Source organism: Mus caroli, chromosome 17 (assembly GCF_900094665.2).
Source record: "Mus caroli chromosome 17, CAROLI_EIJ_v1.1, whole genome shotgun sequence".
Lineage (NCBI taxonomy): Eukaryota > Metazoa > Chordata > Mammalia > Rodentia > Muridae > Mus > Mus caroli.
The window spans coordinates 52,642,966-52,660,504 of record NC_034586.1 but is presented as its reverse complement, the minus strand read 5'-3'; the positions used below and the strand labels follow the sequence as shown (position 1 = coordinate 52,660,504).

At 49.2% G+C, this 17,539-nt stretch overlaps 2 protein-coding genes across 2 annotated transcripts in view; one reads left to right on the top strand and one right to left on the bottom strand.

Annotated features, from left to right (window-relative positions):
• Ubxn6 (UBX domain protein 6) overlaps positions 1–2,246 on the top strand; it is a 6,885-nt gene extending 4,639 nt beyond the window's left edge. The window contains exons 7-11 of the mRNA XM_021186234.2: positions 728–812; positions 890–1,109; positions 1,188–1,318; positions 1,389–1,537; positions 1,808–2,246. Of these exons, the coding sequence (XP_021041893.2) occupies positions 728–812; positions 890–1,109; positions 1,188–1,318; positions 1,389–1,537; positions 1,808–1,936 (714 nt within the window). The 3' untranslated portion in view covers positions 1,937–2,246. The remainder of the gene's footprint in view (positions 1–727; positions 813–889; positions 1,110–1,187; positions 1,319–1,388; positions 1,538–1,807) is intronic.
• Positions 2,247–2,477: 231 nt separating this feature from the next.
• The window catches only part of Chaf1a (chromatin assembly factor 1 subunit A), a 27,481-nt gene continuing 12,419 nt past the window's right edge, over positions 2,478–17,539 (bottom strand). Inside the window, exons 4-14 of the mRNA XM_021186233.2 lie at positions 13,915–13,971; positions 12,516–12,718; positions 11,397–11,457; positions 11,136–11,204; positions 8,166–8,392; positions 7,758–7,926; positions 7,586–7,666; positions 7,055–7,147; positions 6,211–6,466; positions 5,047–5,498; positions 2,478–3,097 (exon numbers count right to left, since the gene is read on the bottom strand). Of these exons, the coding sequence (XP_021041892.1) occupies positions 2,954–3,097; positions 5,047–5,498; positions 6,211–6,466; positions 7,055–7,147; positions 7,586–7,666; positions 7,758–7,926; positions 8,166–8,392; positions 11,136–11,204; positions 11,397–11,457; positions 12,516–12,718; positions 13,915–13,971 (1,812 nt within the window). The 3' untranslated portion in view covers positions 2,478–2,953. The remainder of the gene's footprint in view (positions 3,098–5,046; positions 5,499–6,210; positions 6,467–7,054; positions 7,148–7,585; positions 7,667–7,757; positions 7,927–8,165; positions 8,393–11,135; positions 11,205–11,396; positions 11,458–12,515; positions 12,719–13,914; positions 13,972–17,539) is intronic.

The following is a 17,539-nucleotide window of genomic DNA, read 5'->3' as shown; positions in this document are numbered from 1 at the left end:
TGTAGACCAGGCTGGCCTCAAACTCAGAAATCCGCCTGCCTCTGCCTCCTGAGTGCTGGGATTAAAGGTGTGCGCCACCACGCCTGGATTTTTGTCTGTCTTTCGTTGTTGTTGAGACCAGGTCTCACTGTATAGTCCAATCTGACCCAGTACTGGGGGTCAGCTGAGTACTGACCCAGCTTGCACAGTGCTAGGATACAGGCATGGAGCTCATCACTCATCTTTCTTTTCGTTCATGCATTGAATTTTCAGGTAGGTGCATGAGCCGCTTCATGTGTGGAGGAAAGGAATCCGGGGGAGTAGTGGTTCTCCTTCCACCACACGGGTCCGGGAACACAGCCATCACACGTGGTGTCGCACCTAAACTTACCCAGCCATTTCACCAGCTTGGTTCTTTGAGTTTGAGTGTAGGATCTTGACCTTCAAGATCGCAGTAATGTTGGGTCCATGACTGAAACTCACTGGGGTTGGAGATCTGGCTTTCTGGAGCGGCCTCTCTTTAATTTGAATACTTGGGAAGGCACCCTCCAAATTTATCCTACAAATGCAGACATGAGGCTTGCTTGGTGCAGCCTCTCTAACCACAAAGCCATTATGGGGGACGTCATTCCCAAAACCACTCATCAGCTGTTGGGTCTTCAGCCAGTGGGAGCTGCTTGGCTTCAATCTCAGCAGTGCTGGGTCCTGGCCCAGCAACCTGGGTGACCTGTGTGTGCCTCATCCTCAGGAGCGCATCAACTGTCTCGAGGGAAGCCACGAGTTCTTTGAAGCCATTGGCTTCAAGAAGGTCACCCTACCTGTGCCGGATCAGGGTGAGAGGGCGGCCAGGCAGGTGGGAGGGGGCAGAGGTGGCACGTGGGCCAAGAAAACAGCTGTGATGCCTCTGCAGAGGGTCAGGAGGAGTTCTACGTTCTGGGTGAGGATGCACGGGCACAGCCGCAGAACCTGGCACGGCACAAGCAGCAGCTGTTGGATGCCGAGCCTGTGCGGGCCACTCTGGATCGGCAGCTCCGAGTTTTCCGCCCCTCGGCTCTGGCCTCACATTTTGAACTCCCCTCAGATTTCTTCAGCCTTACAGCTGAGGAGGTGAAGCGGGAGCAAAGGCTCAGGTAGGCTCATATAAGTTAGAGAGGGTGGTTCATGGGGCATTAGCTTGGGAGGCCTGACCAATACTCTTCGCCACACAGAACAGAGGCGGTGGAGCGACTGAGCTCACTCAGGACCAAAGCCATGCGGGAGAAAGAGGAGCAGCGAGAGCTTCGCAAATATACCTATGCCCTTCTGCGCGTGCGTCTGCCGGATGGCTGTCTACTGCAAGGTGTGTGACCAGCCCACGGTGGTTGGTAATCTGACTGTACCTCCTCTAGCTCATGCTCTGTACCCTGCAGGGACCTTCTATGCCCGGGAGAAGCTATCTGTGCTCTTCCAATTTGTGCGCGGGGCGCTACAGAACGACTGGCTGCCCTTTGAGCTAAGGGCCTCCGGTGGACAGAAGCTGGAGGAGAACGAGACCCTGGCCCTGAATGAGTGTGGGCTGGTGAGCTGGGGCTGTGCTCATGAGATTACGCCCCGGCACTGAATGGGAGGGTCCAGCATTTTGGACCAAATTTCCCACTGCCAGGGTGTGTGTGGAGGTGCTGTCACCTTTGGTGGGCTTACATTGTCTTAGTGCCTTTTTCATCCTGTTAGATGGGGAGGGTACTTTTAAAGAGCCAACTAAAGGGATCTGTATGGTGGTGAAGGTGGCATGGAGACAGGGTCATCATAAGGGTATTGCATCCTAGGTAACATTCTACCTGCCTTGCAGGTACCCTCTGCCCTGTTGACCTTCTCCTGGGATGCTTCAGTGTTGGAAGATATAAGGGCAGCAGGAGCTGAGCCAGCAAAATCTGTCTTGAGGCCTGAGCTGCTTGCAGCCATCGAGCAACTCTCCTGAATAAATGCAGGCTTGGCCCACTGTGGCTCCAGTCTCATGCTGTTCCCAAACCCATTCCTTTCCCTCTGAGTCCCCAGCAATAGGAAGGACACTAGTAGCAGTAGAGTTGGAAACAAGGTCCCACCTCCTCTGTGGGCTGCAAGGGACAGGTTTGTACCTGCCTGAGGTGTGTGGAGCCTTAACCTTCTGGTGCCATCTTGGAGTGTAGCACAGGTGGAATGGACACAAAGGCTGTGGATGGAGGCAGCTGGCAGCATGGAGCTGTAATTCCTAAATTATAAACCCCAAATAAACAGGCTATTTAAACTCAGCCTCCCAGTGTTTCATCAGAGCCATAGCACCATGGCCATTGAAGGGCTGGCAGTATGAATCTGTCCTGGCAGTATGAATAAGTCAACCAACCAACTCTAGCTTTAGTATCATTCTGAGGTCCCTGGGTGTTTCTTTTCTACCAGCACCCTAGCAAGCTTGGACTGGACCCAGGACAAGTGGAAGGACATGCACCAGTGTAATATGATAGTTGAGAAAGAAGACAGAGGGCTCAAGTATAGTATGTTTATACATGTCCACATTTGCCCAGGGCCTGCACAGCAGCCACATCATCCCTAGCACAATTCATAGCAGATGTTTGCCCACAGCAAGTGCTGTGATTAAGGCCAAAACAGGCATCTGTCAATCAAGAAGGGCAGATTAGCACATGGACCCAGAGTCTTACAATTTGGAAGTAGCTGTCCAGGCCTCCCCCAGACTCCAGACCTAGGAATGTAGGACAAAGTGCTCTTTATCATGAGAGTCAGCAGGAGGCTCACTCTGGTGGTTGCTAGTCAGATGCTGCAGGGAGCAGGCTGTTGCAGGTCTCCATTCCCATCTCCCTCAGCAGCTCTACAAGGCTGAGGGGAAGCAGAGCCTCCACTGCCCAGAACATGTCTACTACCAACCTTGCACTTCAGGTGCCTACACTCCACTACTCCCTGTCACCTAGGTCAATTTCCCCCAGGTCTTTCAACTTGACACCTGTCACTTGCAAAGTGTGGGAGCAGGTATGGGAGCCTCTGACACGTCACTCCCAACATCTGGCACATCTATGATCATACAGTCTGTGTCATCCTCTTCATCCTCTTCTGTGTCTGCCTGGAAGCCATCCATGTCCCCAGACCCAACCTGTGCAAAATACAGCCTGTCAGCATGTTGACCATGTACCCCCCCCCCCAACATACTGGACAGTAATTTTGGTGAAACTGTCTACACTGGGACCTATTGCTGCAAACCCAGTGCTAAGATGAGCTATGTTCCAATCTCAAAACTGCCAGTGGCAGTACCCCACAGAAACCTGAATGGCTTCTGGACTTTAGATTCAGAGAACCAACTGAATATGCACTTTCTTGGTCTGTCTGTCTTTCTTTTTTTGTTTGTTTGTTTTTTCGAGACAGGGTTTCTCTGTATAGTCCTGGCTGTCCTGGAACTCAGAAGTCTGCCTGCCTCTGCCTCCCAAGTGCTGGGATTAAAGGTGTGCGCCACCACACCCAGCTCTTTCTTTTTTTAAGACTTATTTATGTTATTCATATGAATATACTTTAGCTGTCTTCAGACACACCAGAAGAGGGCATCAGATCTCATTACAGATGGTTGTGAGCCACCATGTGTTTGCTGGGAATTGAACTCAGGACCTCTGGAAGAGCAGACAGTGCTCTCAACCACTGAGCCATCTCTCCAGCGCCCCCCTTCCCCCCCCAAAAAGATTTGGTGTTTCTTTTGATGGCTAAGTCTCAGCAGCTCCTGAAACTGGGACTGCTGCTAGAATTCCTGGCTAGTTCATGGGCTTCTGGGGAGGAGACAGATGCAGCCAGGGTGACACCACATGATGAGGAAATTGCCTGGCAGTCTTTGACTAGGAAAAGTAGCTGTGACAAATGCCTCTTGCACATGGAAGCTGAGGCAAGAGTTGAGGCCAGCCTGGGCTGCTGCTTAGTGGTTAAGAACCTTGGCTGTTCAAAGAGAGGTCCTGAATTGGTTCCCAGCTCCCCCAAAGCAGCACACAACTGCTTTTTACTCCAGCTGCAGAGGATCTGATGCCCTTTGATAGATTCAGTTGTGCACATGCGCACACATCCATAAATGGATACACACGTATAAAAAACATGATAAATCCTTAAAATATGGCAATCCAAGGCTCAAAAGCTTGCACAGTCCATAGGTGATCACAACTTCCAACTATAGGTTAAACTACTCTGTGCTCTAAATGAATCCAGTGTGCTCAAGACTACAGCTGGCCCTCTCCAAGGGTATGGATACCAAGTCTACAGTGGTAGCCAGCACCACTTGGAGCCAGTGGGGCTTCCAGTAACAGAAAGGACATCTCATTGGAAAAAATACATGCTGACACTGCCTCAGTGGGCAGGGTTGCACAGGGCTCTGATGTTGTGTCACAAACTTGTGTCAATGCAACCCAGTACACAAAGTGCCACTCAAGAGTTAGGAAGGGGGCTGGTGAGATGGCTCAGTGGGTAAGAGCACCCGACTGCTCTTCCGAAGGTCCGGAGTTCAAATCCCAGCAACCACATGGTGGCTCACAACCATCCGTAACGAGATCTGGCGCCCTCTTCTGGAGTGTCTGAAGACAGCTACAGTGTACTTACATATAATAAATAAATAAATCTTTAAAAAAAAAAAAAAAAAAAAAAGAGTTAGGAAGGAGCTGTGGAGCAAGGAGGCTGAGGGGTTGTTATAGGACCCTGACTATGACATTCAGAGACATGGATTGATTCATGGCTGCTGGCATGGGAGGACAGGTAGGGCATAGGTTCTTGGGGAGGTAAGAAACTCCAGTTGACCATGATGGTAGTCACAACAGCTAAGAACTGTGTCAACTGTGGAGGAAGCTATGCATGCAGGTACATCTATCTGTTTAGTGCTGTGACTCAAACTGCTGTAGCCCGATGGGTAAAGGTGACTGCTGCACAAGCCTGGCAATCCAAGTCACACACCAGAAACCCATGTCAAAGTTGGAGGAAACCAATGCCATAAAGCTGTCCTGACCTGGCATAAACTGAGCAAGTACACATCCTGCTGTAGGCAGGGGTGAGCAAAAGCTCACACCTTCTGCAGCTCACCTGTCCATCATAGCGCCGCTTCTTCATAAACTGTGTGATGCACATGGTGGCCGCTGGCTTCCGCTTGAGTAGCATAGGTGTGCTCTGGCCAGGCCCCTCAGTGGAAGCACTGCCACTGTCTTCCCTGGGTGCTGAGGGCATGGCGGTGATGTAGGTCCACTGGCAGGGCACTGGTAGGCACTCCTGGCCAAAGCTCCTGAGCACCTGTGGGTGCACATACCAGCACATACGGAAGTTGGGCCGCTTCTCATAGGCAGAGTTCTCAGAGATAAGGCGCTTCAGCCTGGCCTTGGATGGCACAGCAACAGCATCCTCCAAGTTGGGCATCTGCAGGTGTGGGGTAGGACTTGGAAGGCTCAGCAGGCCCCTGCGGCATTGCTCCTGGAATTCATGGATGATCACCTTGCTCCCGTTCACATTGCCATGTAACAGCGGAAGCAACTGGGCCAGGACTGTGGGATGAGATGGGCTAGATGAAGCCACGAGAGGGTCCCATCCATCCTCACTCTTGGCAAGGAGGGTTGGCAAGGTACACTTCAAAGAAAGCTACTCAGCACTGGCTCAAGACTGGCTAAGCCACATGTTTACTTCCCAGTGGCCCTGAGCAATGCCATGTGGTCTGAGCAGGCACTGCTCTGAGCCATCAATGTCCCAGGTTTAGGACAGAGGGAGTGGCATTGCACTCTGGTCCAGGTCTCAAAACTGACTCAGCATTTTGCTGTGGGTGCTACTAAAATCTCCAAGGGAGCCAGGCCTCGGGGCTCACACCTGCTATTCACGTTCTCAGGAGTTGGAAGCAAGAGAATCACCATGAGTTCAAGAACACTGCGAGCCATCTGGCAACCTCAAGACCTGTCTTGAGTCACAATATAAGACACTAACTCAAAAACAAAACAAAAAAACAGAAAAGGCAAGGATAGTGTAGCAAGACTGGGTGTAGCTCAGTGGTAAGCACTTGGCAGGTTCCTGCACATCTTGGGTTTGTACCCAGCACCCAAAATTAAAAGGACAAGCTGCTACAGAAATGAGCAAAAGGCCCTGTCAGTTGTACATGCAGATAAGTTATCAGTGGACAGATTTGCACACATAGGCTCTGCAGACTTCTGACCTCACCAAGGACACCCTGATGGGGGCTGTTCCTGGATACTCCCGCACCCTACTTACTATGTTGGTCCCTCTTTTCCCTCCTGGAGGCCCTGGGTTCTGGCTCATCAGGGGATGTCACATCCAGCAGGCATGCAGTGAACTGCTGCAGCAGCTTCAAGTCGGAACTCGTGCAGTTGGCTGCCTCTGATGCCCATACACATCCCACGTGCACAGGCTGCAGCACACGAAAGCGCTTGCCCTTGGCTAGGAGCTCATCCCACTCCTTGGCCTTCAGCTTCTGGTGTACTTTGTGGTTCTCAGGGTCTGCACACTCCTGGCAGGATATGGAGCAGACCCTTGTTTAATGCCCATGCTCCCTGGCACCTCAGCACTGGTGCTGAGCTCCGGAGAGCCAGCCCCAGAGCATAAGAGGATGTGACAGCGAAAGACAACTCTAAAGTTAAAGTTAGTTCACATCCTGAACCATATGAGTCAGGATATTTCAGCAGTTTTGCCTGTCCAGCTTCACAGCTTCTATGACCTGGTTATAACAGGTGACCAAATACCCAACCCCAGAAACACCCTGCTCAATGTAGCTTCCAGTAGGGCCTGAGCTGCCCAGTGACAACATGGCCAGAAAGAGGTGAGAAAGCACAGCCAGTTTGACCTTAGCCATCCTGTTCAGGCTCCCTACACCTGTAACCAGGAGCTTGGGACCTAAGCTCTCCACAGGACCTTCTGGAACTGTGGGGCAGCCCATGCTTTCTTTGGGGGTTTGTTAGAACTCTAGGTGAAATCTACAAGCCAGGCTGCATGTCAATCACTCGGCAGTAGAGAAAGCCCAGCCCTGCTCACCCAGAGCCTAAGCCAAAGCAGCCGATCACTTCAACACCCTATAATCAGCTCAGGCAGGAGCCCTCACCTCAGTCACGCCTTCATCTTCAGATAGGTACCCATGGGGCACAAAGAAGCCATCGTCCTCATCCTCATCTTCCCCCACATCGTCATCCTCATCCTTAAAGAGAAATAAAAGAGCTCCCATGCACACAGAACACAGATGTCAGAGCTGAAGGCCAGTCTGGCCTCTCATATAAACACATATATCCATGTAGGCACTGAGGGGCTTGCAGAGCCTGCCTAGTGCCAACACTGGCTCTGGATGTTCCCTAGCACATCTGGATACATCTACATTGGTGTCAACAGGACCACATTAAGTTACAGTGAGCTGGGAAACCAGGCAGAAACAACACATGTAGGCAGAAGAAGGGACTGGTAGGACTCAGTGTGGCTCCAGTCTGTCCATGTGCTTGGGGGAGCTGGGGTGGCAAACACTAATCTAAGCAGGCCCAGACCAACCAGATCAACAGGCACACCCCACATAAGCCAACTGTACAATGGCTGCCTCCTGCAGTTGGTGTATCTGATGCCATTCATCCACACTGGAGTTACTTACCCCCTCACTGTGGGACAAAGACTCTCCAGGTTCCTCCTCTTCCCACTCATCGTCACTGTCTACCTCATAGTCAAGAAGGTTCTGAAGAAAGAACAAGGCATGAGCATCATGGTGGAACATAGCACAGAGCAGCCCACCCCCATGAGGAACCCCAATCCCATGGTTTGTTTACTTTGTCCTGGGCCCAGGGGTTCCGGGGACGGATGATGGCTGTCTTCTTGTTCCACGTCCCCCAGTATGCTGGCCGGTGGTTCTCTGAGAACTGCAGGAGCTTCATGCGGCCAAACTTCTTCCTTTCAGACACACCGTCCACCTTGCTGCTCTCCACAATGACCACATCCCTGATAATAAGACTGTGGTTAATACTGTACTCAGGGCTGGCTGCCCTGTGACCTGCCTGTTCAAGAACTGCTCAGGACTGTTCTTCCTGTTGCACCCAGGGTGCAGGAGGTATGTCCCACAGCCCTATGACATGTAACTAGAAAATGACACTCTAGGAGATGGTGACTGTTGGACTCAGCAGCATAGAGTAATATGGGCTCCATACCAGCCTCTAATAGTCTGGTATGCCAGTTCTCACCTGTTCATGATGTCTGTGTCATGGCCACAGACCTGGGTGGGCCCCGATCTCAAGGGCAGCCGGCTTTTTAGGTCACTGAGGAAGGAACTTGCCACACTCTGCTGCTGCAGGAGCTGGTCCAGCTGATCGCACAGGTCTTGATCCAAGGCAGCTCGGCACCGTGGAGCCAGCACCATGTGTTCTTTGATTTCAAAGGGGGCAAACTTACCACAGGAGCCAGCCAGGGTCTGCAATAGGAAGAACTCAATGCACTACCGGCAGCTGAGAGGCCGTGCTAGCCCTGGTGCGCTGCTGCATAGTAGCCAAAGGTAGCTACATGGGAGCTGGAAGACTCCAGAGACTTCCTTCTTTGGAGTGCTAGGGATGGATTTCAAACAAAGCCACTTGAGAGCTACCTTCACCTCAGTAGCTTTAACCTCACTTGTGGAGATCCAGCCTTTTGTATAGCCTGGGATGGCCTCAAACTGACAATCCTCACATCTAAGCCTGCTGAGATGACAGGCATGAGCTGACATTGGTACCTTCCAGATTTTGGTTTTCTGCCTTTTTAAAAAAAAAAAAAACAAAAAAACATTTTATTTACTTAGGGCCTGGAGAGATGGCTCAGTTTAAAAGCACTGGCTGTTCTTCCAGAGGACTCAAAGTCCTCTTGTGTTCTCTGTGGGCACTGTATGCATATGGTATATAGCCATACAGACAAAACACCCATACAAATAAAGACAACAATCTATAAAAGAGGAAACTCTCCATTAATTTTGTTATGTATATGTACGTACTTTTTGGTCTACACATCGTCTAAAATGTTTGTTAAACTCACTGAGCTCTGGAAAGCCAGTTTCTGTGTGAGCTGAGTGACTAGATGATTGGGGTGGATGAGTGAGAAGAAAGACAAGGAGCAGCTCAGGCCCCAGGGACAGCATGTGGCCGAGCTCAGAGCCAGTTCTTAGTTCCTTTTTGTAAGAGTGAAAACATAAGCGTCCCCAAAAGGGCATGTGTCCAGCCATATGGCCTGTTGGCATTCTAAAGTTTTTCTCTCTGACAGCTATGCTGGTGTACACTAGGGCTACACTTTGTACATAGCTTGGCTGTTTGGCTGGTGGTCTCCCTAATGGGTATATCACAGAGGCTGGGACCCCCTAAATATCATGCTACCCAAGCCTGGCCTCACGGCCTTTTGGAGGACAACCAGACCTTACTAGTACATCCCAGAGCTTCCCCTGGGCTTTCCAAAGCTCAGAGTCAGAGAAGTAGCAGCTGGTCCTGTGGGGCCAGGAAACTCCTGTAGCATTAGGAATATTCAGGACTGTCATAGTCCAGCTGACCACCTGAAATCCCAGTGCTCCTAACCAAGGTATAGGCCAGACTGCCAGGCAGAATGCAGATCTAAAATACAAGGGCTGACAATGTGGCTCAGTAGGTCAAATGCTGGTGACCTGAGTTCAACTCTGTCCGTGAGATCTCTGCCCAAGCATACACAGATACAGTAATAAATAATAAAGAAAACGACAAAGTATCTCAGGGTAAAGGTGCTTGCTGCCAAACCTGATGACCTGAGTTCAATCCCCATAACCCACACATTGTAAAAACTGACTCCTTTCAATTTCATTCTTAGCTCACACCCTCACTCTGTAACCATTTACCTCATGGATTAAAAGTATGTTGCTCTTGCAGAGGACCTGAGCTTGGATGCCACATCTCACAGCTCAAACCTCAACCCTTCCTAATTCTGCAGAGTCAAAGTCACAGAGCTTTCTAAGCAAAAACCTGAACAGCCAGCAGAACAGGAAGGGACAAAGCCCAGGAGATGGCAAGACGCCATATAACACAGTGTAGGCAACAGCAGGGCTATCCTCAGGGTACTCCAAGCCCTTCCCCGGTGTTTCTTTCCAGAAGATGAATGGGTTTTGTCACTGGCTCTGGCTATGGTATTGGTCACAGGCCAAGTGGCTGGAGCCATGTTGAGCCTCTAGCTTCATAGGTTGATTAGCTGGGGACCTGATGAAGGTACAGAGCAGACTCACAAATGGAAACAGGATGCTTCAACTGAGCTGATAAGAGCATCATTTCTTCACTCACCTACAGGCTGAGGTAAAAGAGTAGCTGTCACTCATGACATGGTGGGAGGGGCTGCCACCTCCCACCTCAGTTCCACATGGTGAAGCTGGCCAGGGTCACCACAGCTTTCCTTCCCCACAAACAAGGCCATTTCCAGGTAGTCTCAGGGAATTGCCATTGGAATCCACAGCACTATGCTGTGTCTCATACTGGCCAGGTGATGAGGATGACACAGCGTGGGAAAACATTAAGACCATGCTCAGCCCCTAGCATGTGCTCAGTCCTGAAACTGCAGCATTCAGGGGTTGAAGGAGAAGGATGGTGAGCTCAAGACTAGCTCAGCCTACACTGCCAATGCTAGCTAGGTTCTAACATGCCAGGGACAGGATCTAAGATACACCAAGATACCAAAGCCACTGTGGGACCAGTGCTTGAGCAACAGATGTCACACGGTATGTCAGGAGAGGAGACCTGAGAGTGGGCAGTGAGGGGGCTGGCTGGGCGAAAGGTCACCCACTTTCTATTGCCTCTCAAGCCTCTCTGTGCCTAAGGCTGCCATGGCAGCCACAGGTCAGCTCCCAGAGTGGCCTTGCTAGGCTCCACAGCCTTCTAGAGGCAAAAAAATCTTACAGGAATGTATTCAGTGGTCCTAAAGCAAGGCTAGGGAGATGCGTTGTCAGTACAATGCTGCCATCCAAGGTAGCAACCACATAAACCCCTGAGCCCAGCACAGTGGGTAACTCTGGCACTGCAATGGGAGCAGACAGAGTCCTCTTCCTGCTTCCTGGCCAGACAATTTATAGGTATGAGGCTCTAAGAGATGCTCTCAAAAAACAGGGTGAATGGGGGCAAACTTACAGTATTTAAAACCCAGCAGAGTCAGTTGTGCCTAGAGCAAACTGAGGCGGCACTCACCTTGGGAGCCTGCGGAGTCTTCGGTTTCTGGAAGAATCGAGTGATCTCTGCCTTTTCTGCCTTAATGCGCTATGGTGGGGAGGAGACAAGATGGGCACTTACCCAGGGCATTCTGGGAAGGCAATATTGCCCCTGAACTATGAGGGACTCATCCAGCAAGGAAGCAGTGCCGACACTGCAGCTGAGATGAGATCTGAGGGAGTATGCAGTCTCTGGGAGGCTCCCACTGCCCAACATTACAGGATGTGGGGCCAGGCTAACCTTCTCTTCTTCCCGTAACCGCTTCTCCTCCTCCTTCTTCCTCTTCTCCTCCAGTTTAGCCCTGGGAGACAGAAGTAGTGAGTTGTGTGAGCCCAGGGAGCCAGCCCCTCCCACATCCCACCTCTGACAAGGCTCTGGCACTGGGACTAAGAAAAATGCACAGCCTCAAAGTATTTTTCTTTGCTTCCTAGACACAGTCTTGCTAGGCAACCTGAAGCCTCCTGCCTTTGCCTGAGTGCTGATGTTACTGGCACTCATAATAAACTTATAATGAGAGAGGGTCTCACTATGTAGACTAAGCTGATCTGTAACTCACAGAATCCACTAGCCTGAGTGAGGATTAAAGGTATGCACCGCATCTGCCCATTAATAAAAAACCCTTGATGGGTTGGGGTTTTGTGGGCAGACTGATGGCTAGTCATGCACCAGGCGCTGCTGTCCATTCCCAACATGTCAAAAGCTGGATGTGTGGTGCGTGCTAATATCCAGGACTAAGGTGGAGACAGGGGAATCAAAAGCCCAAGTCTATCTTCGGCAATATGACAAGCTTGCTCAGAAATCATTTGCCATTAATAATCTCAACCATCTACTTGCAGGGAAGAAGAATTTTTTTGTTTTGTTTTGTTTTTGGCTGTACGTAGTGGCATATGCTTTTAGTCCCAGCAGAGGCAGGCTGATCTCTGAGTGTGAGGTCAGCCTAGTCAACAGAATGAGTTCCAGGACGGCTATGGCTACAGAGAAACCCTGTCTTAGAAAACCAAATGAAATGAAGCCAAAGATAGAAAAACAACTGAGCAGTACTATCCGGATAGAAATAAGAATGTCTCATGAGATACAGAGCTTCTGTGACCTTTCAGAGTCATAACCTCGAGGGACACAGTAGCTGTCCACTGAGGCAAGGGCTCAGTTAGGAACCTGAGGAAGAAATCCTGATGTGACCAGAGCATCTAAAACCAAATCCCCATCAGCCTGGTAGCCACCAGGCAGCCAAAGCCCACAGCCCTACATAACACAGGCCAGAAGCCAACTAAACCTCTCCAGCCAGGCTCCAGGAGTGAGGAACAGAAGAGACTCAGCAGGGAACATGCTGCGGACTGCCTCTAGGGGCTGGCCACTCACTCCAGAGCTTCCTGCCGCTCCTTGCGTTTTTCCTCCTTGAGCCGCTGCTTCTCCGCCTTCTCCTTCTCATCTTTCTCCCGCTTTTCCCTCCGCTCCTTTTCCTTCAGCTCCTTCTCCTCCTCCTTCTTCTTCCGTGCCTCCTCCTTGGCTCGTCGTATCTCTTCCCTCAGCTTTTCCTTCTCTTCCCTCTGCTGTTCTCTATCCTGTGAAAACAGTTGGCAAAGGCACCTCACAGGTGACAAGAACGGCCAAGTACAGAGCCGAGAGTTCAGCCCAGCACTTAAGACACAAATGGTAGGACAACGGTTCTCCATGTAGCCAAGGCTGACTCAAGATTCCTTGCATACAGACATGCGTGACTTTATTTCCTTTGAGGTAGTTGACTGGGCTGAGGTACAGGAGCTTGGCAGGAAAGTGTTATGCAGAGTCTTGGGTTAGATTCAATCAATGTCCACCAGAGGTCCTTCTGAGACTGAGCTCCAGCACATGGAGCTATCCACACTTGGAGCCTGGGGATGTGGGCAGCTGCTGTAGCAAGCCTGTGTCAGGTCTTGGTACTGGGGACCCTAGCATATTTTTCAACAGTGTACTGGACCATAGCTCTCAAGTGCTACTTTCTGGCAAAAAGAGGTACTCTGAACTAAGCAGGAGGCACAGGACTGACTGCACTGCAGGGACCTGTGTGTTCCAGGTTGTTACTAAGGAGACAGGTGCCCTGGAGACAGCCTGGCCACTACACTTTGCACATGTGCTGCTCACCCAGCCTGAGCTGCACTTGGAGGTGCAGGCATGCCATCCTATCACCCGAGAGACCTAGGTCAGACTGGGCCACACAGTAAGCCTCTGTCTAAACAAACAGATGCAACAGACAGGACTGGGGTGCACTGTAGAAGACCAGTATGTTCAGCATGCAAACAGCCAACCATACACAGCTGTCATCTCTGCACTATCTGGGACTATTCCCATGTGATCCTAATTCACACCCTTCCTGGCAAAGCTATTTTGCTTGGTTTTGGGATTTTATCTTATTTTATTTTGAGACAGGGTTTCGCCAGCTCTGTATCCCAGCACTTGAGATACAGAGGCAAGAGAACCTGAGTTCAAGGCCAGCCTGGTTTATAGAGTGAGTTGCAGCATAGCCAGTTCTAGAGGAACCCTGTCTCAAAAACAAAACAAAATGAAAAAAAAAAAGAAAAAAGAGATAGGGTTTTACTATGTAACCCTGGCTGAACTTGAACTCAATGCCCCTGTGAAGGAAGCTCTCCCACTACCTCCATTTGTGCTAGGAGAGACCGACGCAGGGTTCAGGCACCCCAGTATACCACTACTGTTAGTGCAATGGCAGTACAAGTGCAGCCCAGAGGAGCAGAGGTTCAGAGCTGGGAGGGAGGAGCCTTACTCTGTGCAGTTTGCTCCTGCCCTTCTCTGTGGAGCCTTTGACAAGGTTCTTGGCAACCTGAAAAGAAAGAGAAAAGACCTTAAATCACATTTCCCAGGGACTCCATCCTACTCTGCACAAAGGGCAGCAGCATCTGGAGCCTGAAGGGGACATTGTGAGAGCAGTCTGTAAGCCCTGCAGAAGCCTAGCAATTTAGCAGTTGATTATTTATCTTGAAGCGCAAAGACACGATTAAGCCCCAACACAGAAAAAAGCCATGTGTAATGATAAGACAGTTTTAATCCCAGTACTAAGAACCAGGAGATAGGATCCCTGAGAGCTCCCTGCTTAGCAGGCTACTTCAACTAGCTGGCCCAGGCCCAAGTGGTGTGTGTGTGTGTGTGTGTGTGTGTATATATATATATATATATATATATATATATATATATATATATGTATGTCAGAACCCACCTAGGAAAGGCTAAAGGCATGCAAATAGATTTTCTGGAGATAGCCCACTGTTTTGCATGGCCTGCAATGGGTGAACTATGAAATGCAAGGCCACCAGAGACTTCATTGTCACTAATATGCCTTTCCTGTCACTATTACATAGCCTAATGATTCCTGGGCATCAGTCCACCCTATTGAACAAATTTCCTGCAGGTCAACATGAAGATGAACTTCCATAAATTAATGTTGTTTAGATGAATTAATGACTTTATAGAACTCCTGACCTGATTCAAATAATTTTAGGAAGAAAGTTTTAGGAGATGGTTTTAGTCGTTTTGCTAAAAAGATGTACTAAAGTTAGAATCAAGAATGGAATGTGGGAGGTTGGTGAGATGGCTCAGCGGGTAAGAGCACTGACTGCTCTTCTGAAGGTCTCAAATCCCAGCAACCACATGGTGGCTCACAACCACCCGTAATAAGATCTGATGCCCTCTTCTGGTGCATCTGAAGACAGCTATAGTGTACTTATTTATAATAATAAATAAATCTTAAAAAAAAAGAATGGAATGTGGGGGTTGGAGAGATGGCTCAGCAGTTAAGAGCAATGACTGCTCTCTCAGAGGTCCTGAGTTCAATCCCCAGAAACCACATGGTGGCTCACAACCATCTGTAATGGACCTGATTCCCTCTTCTGGTGTGACTAATGGCAGCTATAGTGTACTCACATACATAAAAATAAAAATAAATAAATAAATAAACTTAAAAAAAAAAAAAAAAGCCAGGCGTGGTGGCGCACGCCTTTAATCCCAGCACTCCAGAGGCAGGGGCAGGCGGATTTCTGAGTTCAAGGCCAGCCTGGTCTACAAAATGAGTTCCAGGACAGCCAGGGCTATACAGAGAAACCCTGTCTTGAAAAACCAAAAAAAAAAAAAAAAAGAATAGAATAGAATAGAATGTGCCCCCTCATCATAGGATAATTAGTAAAGGCTACATAATAAGGAATACAATCAGTTTTCAAAATTACACTAAAAAGATAAATAGGCTTGGGACAAATTTGTGATTAAGAAAAAACATTTCATTCTAAGTCAGGTCCACAGATGAAGCCACAGGTGTGCACTGTAACAAGGCAAGGCATGTGAAACTGTGGCTTTGAACTTAAAATGAGCTCATACATTGAAACAATGCTTTGAACTTATGATCAACATCCTTCTGTAACTGCCCTTTTGTAAAGTAACATTTTATCTATGAGGTAATTTTCCAAAGAACTTTTGTCTAAGGCATAAAAAGACCAGAGAGAAGAAATAAAGTGTGGCTTGGGGGTGGGGCGGGGCTCTGCTCCATCCACCAAATGCATATATGCATGTGTCTATAGGTATATGTATGTAAATGTGCATGTCTATAGGTATATGCATATAAATGTGCATGAATACACATGAACATGCATGAATACACATGAATACACATCCACATGAATGTGGTTGGGTGGTTGGGCCTCACCAGACTATGTGTTTATGCATGTTGTTTATGTATAAGATTTTCTTTCTTTTCTTTTCTTTGTGGTTCACAAAGAGTTAACAAGTTCCAGGCTTGGCCAGCAGAGAGGTCCTTGAGCCAGAGAAAAAAGATCCCTAGCAATTAAGCCTTTTTCTTCTTAATCCAGGTTGCTGACAGCAGGAATTAATTACCAGAAGCCAATGGCTTTTAGCCTTAGAATAGCAAATAGTTATAAATAGAAAAATTGCCAAAGATAAAAAAGCTTTGGCCCTGATTACTGACTCTATACCCTTCGTTGCCTTCCTTGGAACCCTTTAATGTCAAGCTGGACACTAGCAGACACAACCATAAAAAGGAGAACAAGAAGCCCAATGTGGTGACCATGCCTTTAGTTTCAGCACTGGGAAGGCAGAGGCAGGAAGCCTGGCCTATATAGCAGGATCCAGGCCAGCCAGGAAGACACAAGTGAGACCCTGTGCTCTGGCCCCCAAAAAGGGTGCACAATGCCTACTGACCAATAATCAAGAATGTCTTCTGGCTTCCACTCTTAACAGAGGAACTAACCCACAAAGATTGATTGTCAACAATTATATAATTTAGAGGTAGAGCCTCTGTCTAGACTTCCCCTCCCCCAGTAAGGGACTGGGGGGGGCATGTTTAGGGATGAAAGCCCCCCTGGAATCCCCAGGTGAGGTAGAGCCCACCTAGAATCTCTCCTTCTGTGTTGAGATAAAGCAGAAACATTGATGCAAAACCAAAAACCTCAGTTTTTTCCAGCCAACAGCCCCAAAGGTTACACATAAAGATGGCAAAGGCCTTACTTGGGTAAGTAGGGCACAGCTAAGAATGCCTGTAAGCAGAGAGAGGCTAGCAGATGGCAAGTGCTGGGCCTAGAGGGTGAAGAGCAGTGGACCCTGACTCAACAAGGAGCTAGCTCCTCCCAATCTCACCCAACTGTGTTCACAGGCTGGGTCCTTTACCCAATCTGTTATACAAGTCCAAATGAAGTCCTTCCTGGTTCAAATGAGCCTGAGTTCTTTGTGGTACTAGAGCTGAACCCCAGGCCTGTATGTGCCAAGCATGCCATCAGGACTGAGTCCCTTATCTGCCCTCTGCTTTTTAGGACATAGCAGGTCACCCTGGCTGGGCCCATGAACCGGGCCTGTAGTCCCGGCCCCTCTGTAGGATTTCAACTTAGTGGAGACTCCCTAAAGTACCAACTAGGGGCTAGGTTATTGGCTCATAGTACAGTGCTAGCCTTGCACATGCAAGGTTCTAGTTTATATACACAACAAGCAGGGTAGAAATAGCTCTGCAAGTTTCTTTTAGATTTGGAGAGAAGCTCAATGGTGGACAACTCAGGCAGCTAAGTCTTAGTTGAAAAGACCAAGGTAGCGGCAGTGTGACATAGCATTGGCTATAGGGACACGGGAAAGCCAGGCCCTGCCTGCACACCCACAGATGGCCATATGCTGTTCTCTGTCCTCAATGAGTGTGAGATGACTGCATCACCATAGTGCCAGGCAGTATCAACAAGCTTTTCAGATCTCTGTTGAGTTTGAGGCTAACCAGGGCTACAGAGAGATGTTGTCAAGAGACAGGCAAGGTGCCGGGCATGGTGGCGCACGCCTTTAATCCCAGCACTTGGGAGGCAGAGGCAGGCGGATTTCTGAGTTCGAGGCCAGCCTGGTCTACAGAGTGA